The sequence below is a fragment of the Schistocerca serialis genome, chromosome 11 (genome assembly GCF_023864345.2).
Source record: "Schistocerca serialis cubense isolate TAMUIC-IGC-003099 chromosome 11, iqSchSeri2.2, whole genome shotgun sequence".
In the NCBI taxonomy this organism is placed as follows: Eukaryota; Metazoa; Arthropoda; class Insecta; order Orthoptera; family Acrididae; genus Schistocerca; species Schistocerca serialis.
In genome coordinates this window covers 47,669,096-47,682,891 of record NC_064648.1, presented here as the reverse complement: position 1 = coordinate 47,682,891, position 13,796 = coordinate 47,669,096, and the positions used below count along the sequence as shown (strand labels likewise).

The 13,796-nt window shown below is 38.9% G+C and overlaps 1 protein-coding gene across 4 annotated transcripts in view; it reads right to left on the bottom strand.

Moving 5' to 3' along the window:
- The window catches only part of LOC126427113 (zinc finger protein 91-like), a 127,144-nt gene that overhangs the window by 28,091 nt on the left and 85,257 nt on the right, over nt 1-13,796 (bottom strand). For 3 of the 4 annotated variants that reach the window (XM_050089335.1, XM_050089336.1, XM_050089337.1), the window contains one exon: nt 1,615-1,652. In XM_050089335.1, coding sequence (XP_049945292.1) covers nt 1,615-1,652 — 38 coding nt within the window. Of the gene's footprint in view, nt 1-1,614; nt 1,653-3,188; nt 3,911-13,796 lie in introns of those variants that run through there. The other variant, XM_050089338.1, reaches the window with a different exon arrangement.

Below are 13,796 nucleotides of genomic sequence, written 5' to 3'. Positions count from 1 at the left end.
GCACTGAAGGGGATCTCCAAGTCAGGAAAGGAGAAAACCGCTTGTTTTTTGTTTCATTTCTTAGAGCTTTCTAGTTGGAAGATGAAGACCATGTTTTTGGTTGTAGAAAGTCTTTGCACAAGTATTGCTTTTGATCTTTCAGCCTGACAGTTGTGCAGCAGGTGATTTCGCCACCAGGGCAAAGATCTGATGGCTTGTTGCGCAGCTGTAGGAGGAGTTGGGATGCTACTGTGGCCTGAGTGATTTCACTACTGCAATACTGAACTTGAGGTTGCAAGTCTCGGTGGGCATAGTCTCCATTATACATGGCATAGAAAAAACGGTACTGTAAATGCCAGATGGTAAAATGCACGGATTTAGACTAGCTAACAACTTCAAGTAACAGGGTGGGGTTTTATGTCTTTGACTCGGATCTCCTGGATGGGAACAGGATAAATCTTGAGGAGTGATGCTGTAAGCAGTTGTTGGGCTTGAAAATCGCAATACATCTTCAGAAGCGAAGTTGCATTACATAAATGAGAAAAGAATTTCACAGGGCCTGCAACTGCAACAACACCTTTCGGAATAATGCACGCATAAAATGTAGCAAAGGACTGACCACCTCTGGTACGTGATACCATGAGGAACTTACGTGCAGCTGAGAGGGACTTCAAATCTTTAGCCTCATTCTGTTTATGTTTAGTAGACACACTGAGATGGTGATATTGAGTCACTGAAAAAAAAATCCCCCATTATTGCCAACATCTCCAATGGCATGTTCCCTCCACCCTAAGTGACTGTTCACACCTCAGGCCACACCTCCCGAATTCCAGGCAGAGGGACCAATAGGCATTTGGGAAGGTAACAGCTTAGGCAGTCACCCCTCTCTGTGCCTGGCCTGTATCAGAGGGTATGTGCAAACCGTACCTGTTGACCTGGAGCTGGGAATTGCGCACTACCTTGTGAATTATGCAATACCTTGTCACCTGTAATGTGTGTAATGAATGGGCAAGCCTTCAGGAACACACTGGGATGAAGGAGAAACAAAGAGAATGAGGACTCAAAGGTTAAGTTGTGAAGACTTAACCTTTGAGTCCTCATTCTCTTTGTTTCTGAAACTGGCACCAGCTAATTATGTTTCTTCTTGATGGTGGCCCATAAACTGTCACCACTACAAGCTTGTGTGTTTCCTGAGCACCACTGTGGCACAGAATTGAAAGAGCTGTTCAACACTATATTCATTAACCTAGAAGGCTGGGAATCAGCTCAAATTTTTGGGTATATAGCCACTCACTCTTTCTTCTTCTATGACAGTATGACATTAGCTTGTGCCCATCAAGATGAATCTGTTGAATTTCATGTGATGTTCTGCATTAAGCACAATACAGCTGCTGATATACCACCTGAACTTTTATTTTCCTGTACGGATATTAGACATTTGCACTATTTCTCTACCAACAGTCACATAATGTGTTGTTGCAGAGAATAGCATAAGTGACCATACTATCTTGTAATGATGTTGCTTATTGGTAATACTGAATAATTACAGTAGTGCATTTTATATCTGAAGTACTTTCACAAGTAATAATAATTTTTATTTCTCACAACGTTCTCCAGTGAATTATGAAAACTTACCTTGCACTGTCAGATGGGTATCTTGTTGAGGTTTCCACCTGAAATATTTGAAGAAATTACCAGTGATTTACAACAGATAAGACAGTAAACAGATTTCTATTAATGCCCACCAACATGTGATTGGTCCACAAAATGCTGTAAGTGAGGCTTCAAAATATCATTAAAGAGGACATGATAAACTGTTGCAGGTAATGATAGTAAGAATTCACTCTCCATTTTCTCACTTTGTTTTCAGTACTGTAAATAACTACACAAGCCGATAATTCAGCTGTGGACATACTTCTTATTAGACACTTCACAAAGAAAAGTGACAACAAGCATCTTTAATCTGTCATGCTTTTACACCTTGTGTACGATTTTCATTCACTTTTGTTTATTATGAAAACTGCCACTCACTGACAATGAATCGACCATCATAAGTGAAACATTTAGGTCTCTGTCCTCTGGGCAGCTCATACCAACTTGTAGAGGTGAGGAGTGACTTCTAAACCCAACAGCAAGTTACAAAAATGGCTCTGAGCACTATGGGACTTAACTTCTGAGGTCATCAGTCCCCTAGAACTCAGAACTAGTTAAACCTAACTAACCTAAAGACATCACACACATCCACGCCCGAGGCAGGATTCAAACCTGCATGTTCTAAAGATTGGGAGGTAGCAGTGTAGTACTTCTGGAGACTATGGCATATCGCAACCACAAACAAATGTGCACAGTCAATGGCAAGAACAGGAAATAACAGTAATCAAAAAGCCAAGGTCCAGTCATCCTTGCAGAAGGGCAAGGAGGGTGGACAGAATGATTTGTAAGCAATCAGCTGCTGCTCCAAGAGAAGCTTCTCAACAAAACAGAGATCATCTGAAGCAACATAAGGGACTGAGCTGACATGTCTGGTCACTTAGTAACAGGTGATTTACATGATAAATGACATAAACCCACTCATAAATTCAAAAAATTAGGACTGGATAGAGTTCCCAAGGAAACCCCGAACTTGGAGTGCCAAAGACAAGTCTAAGGTTTTATGGAGTGACAAAAGTTAATTTAACGTATTTATTTTCTGATGGTGTCCAGTATACAGGGTGAGTCACTAACTATTGCCACCAAGAATAATTCTGAAATTATGGTAGGAGTTGAGAAGTTTGTGGGACAAAAGTTGCAGGATAGAATGGGGGCCATAATATGACTTTGGTTTTATGTTGCTTCAGAGATATAAAGGTCAACTTTCTTTTTTTAAATGTGTTGCTATGGTGTGATATATATTTTCTGATAGCGGCTACGGAGACAAATTCAATTGTGTGTAACAGTAAGGTCTTTGAAGGTCAACAAAGCGTTATAAAGGTGGCATGAACGTCCACTTACAGGTGTTCAAAGTGATGGTCATTGGTATGAATGTAGTGCTGCAATGATCTTATCATGGACTGAGTGGTATTCCATATCACATTGACACTTGTCAAAGAACATGCTCCAACAATTCTCTCTCATATACGAGGGCAGTTCAATAAGTAATGCAACACTTTTTTTTTCTGAAACAGGGGTTGTTTTATTCAGCATTGAAATACACCAGGTTATTCCCCAATCTTTTAGCTACACAACACTATTTTTCAACGTAATCTCCATTCAATGCTACGGCCTTACGTCACCTTGAAATGAGGGCCTGTATGCCTGCACGGTACCATTCCACTGGTCGATGTCGGAGCCAACGTCGTACTGCATCAATAACTACTTCATCATCCGCGTAGTGCCTCCCATGAATTGCTCCTTCATTGGGCCAAACATATGGAAATCCGACGGTGCGAGATCGGGGCTGTAGGGTGCCTGTAACATGACGAACAAGCAATTCCGCACAGATGGTTCTCCTTTGGTCTTTATGGTGTTCGGTTAGACAAGGAGGGACCCAGCGGGAACAAACCTTTGAATATCCCAACTGGTGAACAATTGTGACAGCACTACCAACAGAGATGTCAAGTTGAGCACTGAGTTGTTTGATGGTGATCCGTCGATCATCTCGAACGAGTGTGTTCGCACGCTCCGTCATTGCAGGAGTCACAGTTGTGCACGGCCGGCCCGCAAGCGGGAGATCAGACAGTCTTGCTTGACCTTGCGGCGATGATGACACATGCTTTGCCCAACGACTCACCGTGCTTTTGTCCACTGCCAGATCACTGTAGACATTCTGCAAGCGCCTATGTATATCCGAGATGCCCTGGTTTTCCGCCACAAGAAACTCGATCGCTGCCTGTTGTTTGCAACGCACATCCGTTACAGACGCAATTTTAACAGCTCCGTACAGCGCTGCCACCTGTCGGAAGTCAATGAAACTAAATGAGACGAAGCGGGAATGTTTGAAAATATTCCACATGAAATTTCCGGTTTTTTCAACCAAAATTGGCCGAGAAAAAAATGTGTTGCATTACTTATTGAACTGCCCTTGTATTTTCAGGCGTAGCTAGAATGTCTTTATGAACAATCTCCTTCGCAAATACCTAGGGATCAATGTTGGGGCCACTCCTGTTCCTTATTTATATAAATGATATGCCCTGTAGTATTATGGTTAGTTGAAATATTTATGTTTGCTGATGACACTAGCTTTGTAGTAAAGGATGTTGTGTGCAACATTGGCTCAGTTGCAAATAGTGCAGTACATGACCTCAGTTCATTGCCTGTAGAAAATAAACTAATGCTAAATCACAATAAGACTCAGTTTTTATGGTTTCTAACATACAATTCAACAAAACTTGACGTTTTGATTTCACAGAATGGGCCTATGATTAGTGAAACTGAACAGTTCAAATTTCTAGGTGTTCAGATAGATAGTAAGCTGTATTGCAAAGCCAACATTCAGGATCTTGTTCAAAGAGTTAATACTGCCATTTTTACTATTCGAACGGTATCAGAAATGAGTGATCGTTCGACTTTGGTTATTTTCATTCACTTATGTTGTATGGTATTATATTCTGGGGTAACTGTTCCCATTCTAAAAGGTTATTTTTGGCTCAGAAACGGGCGGTTCGGGTAACAAGTGGTGTGAGTCAAGCGCCTTTTGTCCACTTCTGTTCACGAGTCTGGGTATTTTGACATTGGCCTCTCAATATTCAGGGTGGTCCATTGATAGTGACCGGACCAAATATCTCACGAAATAAGCGTCCAACGAAAAAACTACACAGAACGAAATTCGTCTAGCTTTAAGGGGGAAACAGATGGCGCTATGGTTGGGCCGCTACATGGCGCTGCGTTTTTTAAAAATAGGAACCCCATTTTTATTACGTATTCGTGTAGTACGTAAAGAAATATGAATGTTTTAGTTGGACCATTTATTTCACTTTGTGACAGATGGCGCTGCAATAGTCACAAACGTGTAAATACGTGGTATCACGTATAATTCCGCCAGTGCGGACGGTATTTGTTTCGTGATACATCACCCGTGTTAAAATGGACCGTTTACCAATTGCGGAAAAGGTCGATATTGTGTTGATGTATGGCTATTGTGATCAAAATGCCCAAGGGGCGTGTGCTATGTACGCTGCTCCGTATCCTGGACGACATCATCCAAATGTCCGGACCGTTCGTCGGATAGTTACGTTATTTAAGGAAACAGGAAGTGTTCAGCCACATGTGAAACGGCAACCATGACCTGCAACAAATGATGATGCCCACGTAGGTGTTTTAGCTGTTGTCACGGCTAATCTGCACAGCAGTAGCAGACAAATTGCCCGAGAATCGGGAATCTCGAAAACGTCGGTGTTGAGAATGGTACATCAACATCGATTGCACCCTACCATATTTCTATGGACCAGGAATTGCATGGCGATGACTTTGAACGTCAGTTACTGTTCTGCCACTGGGCAGAAGAGAAATTACAGGACGATGACAGATTTTTTGCACGCGTTCTATTTAGCGACGAAGCATCATTCACCAACAGCAGTAACATAAACCGGAATAATATGCACTATTGGGTAACGGTAAATCCACGATGGCTGCTCCAAGTGGAACATCAGCGACCTTGCCGGGTTAATGTATGGTGCGGCACTATGGGAGGAAGGATAATTGGCCCCCATTTTATCGATGGTGCAATGTATGCTGATTTCCTACGCTATGTTCTACCGATGTTACACAAAATGTTTCACTGCATGAAGAATGGCAATGTACTTCCAACATTATGGATGTCCGGCTCATAGCTCGCGTGCAGTTGAAGCGGTATTGAATAGCGTATTTCGTGACGGGTGGATTGGTTGTCGAAACCATACCAAGGCCCGCACGTTCACCGGATTCGACGTCCCCAGATTTCTTTCTGTGGGGAAAGTTGGATATTTGCTATCGTGATTCACCGACAACGCCTGACAACATGCGTCAGCGCACTGTTGATGCATGTGCAAACATTACGGAAGGCGAACTACTCGCTGTTGAGAGGAATGTCTTTACACGTATTGCCAAATGCATTGAGGTTGATGGACATCATTTTGAGCATTTATTAATGTGGTATTTACAGGTAATCACACTGAAATAGCATGCATTCTCAGAAATGGTAAGTTCACAAAATGTTCAAACGGTCGAGTGTTCTGTATTTTAATTTTAAAAAACCTACCATTACCAATGTTCGTCTATAATTGTGAGCCATATTTCTATCACAGCGCCATCTATCACAAAGCGAAAAAAATGGTCCAACTAAAACATTCATTCATATTTCTTTACGTACCTACACGAATATGTTATAAAAAATGGGGGTTCATATTTTGAAAAACGCAGTTGATATCCGTTTGATCTACCACAGTGCCGTCTATCGGGCCAACAATAGCGCCATCTGGTTTCCCCTCCAAGCTAGACTAGTTTCATTCTTTGTAGTTTTTTCGTTTGAAGCCTATTTCGTGAAATATTTGGCCCGTCCACGATCAATGGACCACCCTGTATATATTCCTTATTGTCGTTTCTTGTTACCAATATTAGTTAATTCCCAAGAATAAGCAGCTTTCACTAGGTTAATACTCACCAGAAATAAAACCTGCATTTGGATTGGACTTTCTTAACCCTTGGGCCAATAGCTCTGCAGTATACTGCTGCATCTATTTTCAATAAGGTACCACCCGAATTCAAAACTGTTTAGCAGTAATCCACGCGCTTTCAAATCGAAACTGGAGTTCTGGGTCACTCTTCGTATTGTCAAGGAGTTTCTTGAAAAATTAAGCTGATTCTTATAGTATTGGTGATAACGTTTACTTACACATATGGACCGACATTTTCAGGTTCATGAATATTTATTTTTATCTCTTATTACTTTTATGTTGTTATTTCATGTACTGACACGTTCCATGACCTTTGAGATTTGCTCCTCAATTTGGTCCTGTGGAACTTCACGTGTAAATAAAATAATAATAATAATAATAATTATAATAATCCCCATGGAGGCCCGGGAAAAGAATAGGCCTCCAGTATTTTCTGCCAGTCGTAAAAGGCGACGAAAAGAACAAACCACTAATAGGGCTAACCCCCCTTTTAGTGTGATTAGTTGGTTCAGGACAGAACTAAAGAAGCCTCGGACAAGCGCCGTCATGGTCGGGGACGACGCTTGAACCCTATGCCCGCCCACAATGGTAACGACGACACTGCTAGCCAACTGGAAAATAATTTAAATCCAAATAGAGGTGTTTTGCAGGATATGCTTCCTGCAACCACCCTAGAAGGAAAACAAAGACAGAGGATGAGATGGTCAGATGGAGTTAATCCACACCTCATGTTCTGTTATTATCAAGCAACAAACCTAGAAACCAACACAACTGGATACAGATCACAAGTATACACAACATTTATTACCAGATACCCAGAATTAAAATTTTTAAGAGAACAACGACTACCTGATCAGATCCGTGTAATAATCAAAAATAACAGGATACCCCAGACAGAATTAGAAAACATCGAACAAGTACAACAAATACTGGAACAAAATAATGTGCAATCAGAAGAAGAAAATACAGTAATGGACTCAAACATCCCAGAGCAAACAAACAAAGAACAACACGCATCAATTAAACAATCAGAGGAAAACGAAATCTTAAGACAGCCACCAGAGCAAGCACAAATAGAACACGAAGTGACACAGATGTTAGATGTAGAAGAAAAATTTCAGCTATCATATATAGAATACAAAGACACAAATACAAACCTTAGACCATTCTTGCATAGACCACCAAACAACCCACAAGTCGAAACAACAATAAAAACTATCAACACAATCATACACAACAAAATAAATGAAAACAACTATGGAAGAGTTACAACTACTGGTTTATATAGGAGAACTCACTACACTAAATATACACACTAGGCAGAGATGAGAACCTACCAACACACAGAAGAAACCCACAAAACCAGCATGGCAACACAGGCTACAGATCAAAATAGAAAAACTGAGAAAAGACATCGGACAGCTAACACAATTTATAAGAAATGAAATCTCGGAAAAAAAAACAAAAAAGGTTAGGTAAAATCTCACAACAAGAAGCGATAGAGGAATTAGACGAAAAGAACCAGAAATTACAAGCATTCGCCAAACGACTCAGAAGATACAAAAAAGTGAAAATAGAAGGAAACAAAACCAAACATTCAACACAAACCAAAAGAAATTTTACCAGACAATAGAAACACACATTAAAATAAACAATCCACCAAACATAACAGACATGGAACACTTCTGGAGCAACATATGGTCAAACCCGGTACAACATAACAGGCATGCACGGTGGATACAAGCAGAAACAGACACATACAAGATGATACCACAAATGCCTAAAGTGATAATTTTGCAACATGAAGTCACCCAAGAAATTAATTCTACTCACAATTGGAAAGCCCCTGGAAATGATAAAATAGCAAATTTCTGGCTAAAGAAGTTCACCTCAACACATTCACATCTAACTAAATTATTTAACAGTTACATTGCAGACACATACACAAGGAATAACTTATCTGAAACCTAAAGATCAAGCCGACACAGCGAACCCAGCTAAATATCGCCCCATAACATGCCTACCAACAATATACAAAATATTAACTTCAGTCATTAAACAGAAATTAATGACACATACAACACAGAACAAAATTATAAATGAAGAACAAAAAGGCTGTTGCAAAGAAGCACGAGGATGTACAGAGCAACTGATAATAGATGCAGAGGTGATATCAAGCTAAAACTAAACAAAGGTCGCTACACTACGCATACATTGATTACCAAAAAGCTTTTGGTAGTGTACCCCACTCATGGTTACTACAAATATTGGAAATATACAAAGTAGATCCTAAATTGATACAGTTCCTAAACATAGTAATGAAAAATTGGAAAACCACACTTAATATCCAAACAAATTCAAATAATATCACATCACAGCCAATACAGATTAAGCGTGGAATATACCAAGGAGACTCATTAAGTCCTTTCTGGTTCTGCCTTGCTCTGAACCCACTATCCAACATGCTAAATAATACAAATTATGGATACAATATTACTGGAACATACCCACACAAAATCACACATTTGCTATACATGGATGATCTAAAACTACTGGCAGCAACAAATCAACAACTCAACCAATTACTAAAGATAACAGAAGTATTCAGCAATGATATAAGTATGGCTTTTGGAACAGACAAATGTAAGAAAAATAGAATAGTCAAGGGAAAACACACTAAACAAGAAGATTACATATTGGATAACCACAGCGACTGCATAGAAGCGATGGAAAAAACGGATGCCTATAAATATCTAGGATACAGACAAAAAATAGGAATAGATAATACAATATTAAAGAAGAACTAAAAGAAAAATATAGACAAAGACTAACAAAAATACTGAAAACAGAATTGACAGCAAGAAACAAGACAAAAGCTATAAATACCTATGCCATACCAATATTGACCTACTCATTTGGCGTAGTGAAATGGAGTAACACAGACCTAGAAGCACTCAATACACTTACACGATCACAATGCCACAAATATAGAATACATCACATACATTCAGCAACAGAAAGATTCACATTAAGCAGAAAGGAAGGAGGAAGGGGATTTATCGACATAAAAAACCTACATTATGGACAGGTAGACAATTTAAGAAAATTCTTTCTAGAACGAGCAGAAACTAGCAAAATACACAAAGCAGTCACTCATATAAATACATCGGCTACACCACTGCAATTTCATAACCACTTCTACAACCCTTTAGATCACATAACATCAACAGATATGAAGAAAGTAAATTGGAAAAAGAAAACACTTCATGGCAAGCACCCGTATCATCTAACACAGCCACACATCGATCAAGACGCATCCAACACATGGCTAAGAAAATGCAATATATACAGTGAGACAGAAGGATTCATGATTGCAATACAGGATCAAACAATAAACACCAGGTATTACAGCAAGCATATTATTAAAGATCCCAATACCACAACAGATAAATGCAGACTTTGTAAATAACAAATAGAAACAGTAGATCACATCACAAGTGAATGTACAATACTAGCAAATACAGAATACCCCAGAAGACATGACAATGTCGCAAAAATAATACATCAACAGCTTGCCTTACAACATAAACTTTTAAAACAACACGTTCCTACATACAAGTATGCACCACAAAATGTACTGGAGAATCATGAATACAAATTATACTGGAACAGAACCATTATAACAGATAAAACAACGCCACATAACAAACCTGACATCATACTCGCCAATAAAATGAAGAAATTTACACAACTAATCGAAATATCCATACCCAATACAACAAATATACAAAAGAAAACAGGAGAAAAAATTGAAAAATACATCCAACTGGCTGAGGAAGTCAAGGACATGTGGCATCAGGATAAAGTTGACATCATACCAATTATACTATGAACTACAGGAGTCATACCACACAATATCCACCAGTACATCAATGCAATACAGCTACATCCAAACATATATATATACAACTACAGAAATCCGTAATTATTTATACATGTTCAAGTACCCGAAAGTTCCTAAATGCAATATAACATATACCGTACAGTTAAAAGGAAGTGACGCTTGATCAAGGTCCGCGTCACTCCATTTTTAACTGGACTTAACGTCTGAGAAAGTGAAGGAAATAATAATAATAATAATAATAATAATAACAACAACAATCCACAGGTGTCAAGCGGTGACGACATCACCTCTGTGTCAAATCCAATGATTTGGGAATTGTCTCTGCAACTCATTTCTAACCATCAGCGAAAAATGTGCCGGACACCCATCATGTTAATACCACATTCTGTTCCTTGTTCCTACAGGTTTTTGTTCCAATAACAGACCTACTGTTTCTTGCAGGAATGTGGTGTACTTTCTACTATTAAGACTGCCTTCTATGACATAGGGGCCTATAATTCTGTCCTCCAGAATCCCACACTACACCATCACTGACCTTGTGTGCACCTTGGAGCAATCAACATGGATTTTCAGTTGCACAGTAATGAATGTTATGCAATTTAACATTTCCATGGTTCATGAATGTAGTCTTGTCAGTAAATAAAATTAAATTAATAAATGTGTCATCCCTCTGAAGCTGAAGTTGAGCCACCAGCAGAATTTAATGCGATGCATACAATCCATACAAGTTAATTCTTGGTGGAGATTGATATGGTAAGGGTGGTATTTATGGTGATGCAGAACATGAACAACACTACTCTGGCTCATGCCAGATTCTCTTGTGATTTGATGCAAAGTAGCATAAGGACCTTTAACCACAGTGCAACAGTACCAGCTCTCACTGAATTTCATTGGCATTCTCCGTAAATGAGAAGCTTATCGACCTGTTCTTCAAAGGAATACATCATTCACATTCACTTGATTCAACGATAGTAGTCTTACTGTTCCTATTAGTGTTCTATTGAAAAACCATCAAATGGTGTTTACATGTCAATGGCACGTTAGATGGATACGCCCTATTTGGCGAATATTTACTATTTGCATAAGATATGAGAGAGAATTGTAAGAGCATGTGCTTCGGTAAGTGCTGATGTGATAAGGAATACCAGTCAATCCATGATAAGAAGATTGCAGCACTGCATTGATACCAATGATCATCACTTCGAACACCTTCTGTAAATGGACGTTCATGCCACCTTTTTGCTCTTCGTTGACATTCAAAGACCTTATTGTTGCACATCATTGGATTCATCTCGATAGCCGCTATCAGAAAGTAAGTACCAAACTATAGCATCCCACTAAAAAAACAAAGTTGACCTTCATATCTCTGATGTGACCCCATCTAGCAACTAAATACCAACGTCATATTATGGCCCCCGTTGTACCATGCAACATTTGTCCCACAAACTTTTCAGCTACTCTCATACTTTTGGAGTTATTCTAGGTGGCAATAGTTACTCACCCTGTATGCATAACAATAAAGCTAAAGGGAAAAAACGAGGATCACGTGTAGATCACTAGGCATGGTGGTTGAATTGTCATGTTGTGGGGATGTTTCCTGTACAGTCACATTTTAAAAAAGAATATGCTTCCATGTAGGAGACACAACATGTCACATAATTGGCTATTTCAGCAGATCATGATTCGAAACACATCTCCACCTATTTTCTAAAAAATTCTTTTCAGGCCAAAAACAAACTTTTTAAGTGCCCAAGCCGGTGCCTGGATCTAAATTCAACTGAGCGCCTCTGATATGAGCTGAATTGATGTGTTCATGGTAGAAGCTACTTAAACAAGGTTCAATTTATTATCTTACTGGATCCATGGTCTGAACTCTTAATTAACCTGTTACAAAAGCTTGTGGATTCACTGCCAAATTGATGTGCAGCTGTAATCAAAGCCCATGGGTATGCAACAAATACTGATTTGTTCTTCAGATCTCAAAATAGTATTATTTTTACACACTTAGACCTACAAATTACTTTTGATTCAGAAGAATTACTTCTCTCTTGATGCAACATAACCTTGTTTAAACTATATTTAGACTTTTACTAAATAGATTACAATTTCATGTTTTTCAATTAACCAATGGCAGTTTTTTCCATTACACAGTTATGTCTATGTAGTTGTAATTAATGCTTTCTATAAAACATTTTTGGGTGCTACTGTAATAGGACTGTGTTTACACGCATGGTGAGATGACAGGAGCATATAGTAAACAACAGTGGCACTATACACAATCTGATGACCCTCTGGACAGCAGCAACAATCCATAGGTGCATTGTTTGATGTCAGCTCATCACATCAAATCAAACTCCTTTCAAAGAAAACAACTACCATATTTTACTGACTAAGGTGAATCTTAATTTTCAAGCAATTTTTAAGAAAATTTAATTTTTATCATTTTTTTATTATGTTGCAAAGTCAGCCTAAAAATTTCCTAGTTTATAAAACCAAAATGACCTTTAAAAATCACTGAAATTCATTATCAGACCTTTCCTCTTTCCTCAGCATCACTGTTCTCTTTATATATAAGATGGTCTTCACTACCATTAAGAGCATTATTTCTTGAAAGATTTAACAATGATATTTTCTCTCACCCAAGATGACAACTGCTTTATTGACTGACACACTTGTTTCTTTGTAGATTGCTTTAGAACTCCATTTGTCATGAACTCATGTTGGGCTTAATCCATCATGCATTTGGTCCATTCCCCTTCCATAGACTTTAAATACACTGAAGTGCTACAGAAAACTGGTATAAGCATGCATATTCAAAGACTGACATGTGTACCCCAGCAGAATATGACAATGGTCGGCAATGCTCATATAAGACTACATATGTCTGGCACAGCTGTTATATCAGTTACTATAGATCTAATCTAATCTCTAATCTACTGCTGCAACAATGGCAAGTAATTGAGATGTAACTGAGTCCGAATGTGATGTTATAGCCAGAGCATGAGTGATGGGACACAGCATTTCTGAGTGTAAAGATGGAATCTGTTAAAATATAAAATTTCTGAAATCGCTGTCACCAGAAAAAGATACTACATGAACGAAACTAAGAAAAAATGAAGACAATCATTCAGTGTGATGGGAGTGCAACCCTTGTGCAAATTGCTGCATGTTTCAATACTGGGCCATCAGAAAGTATCAGCATGCAAACCATTGAATAAAACATCACAGAAATGGGCTTTTGGAGCCAAAAGCCCACTCGTGCACCCTTGATGACTGCACGACAC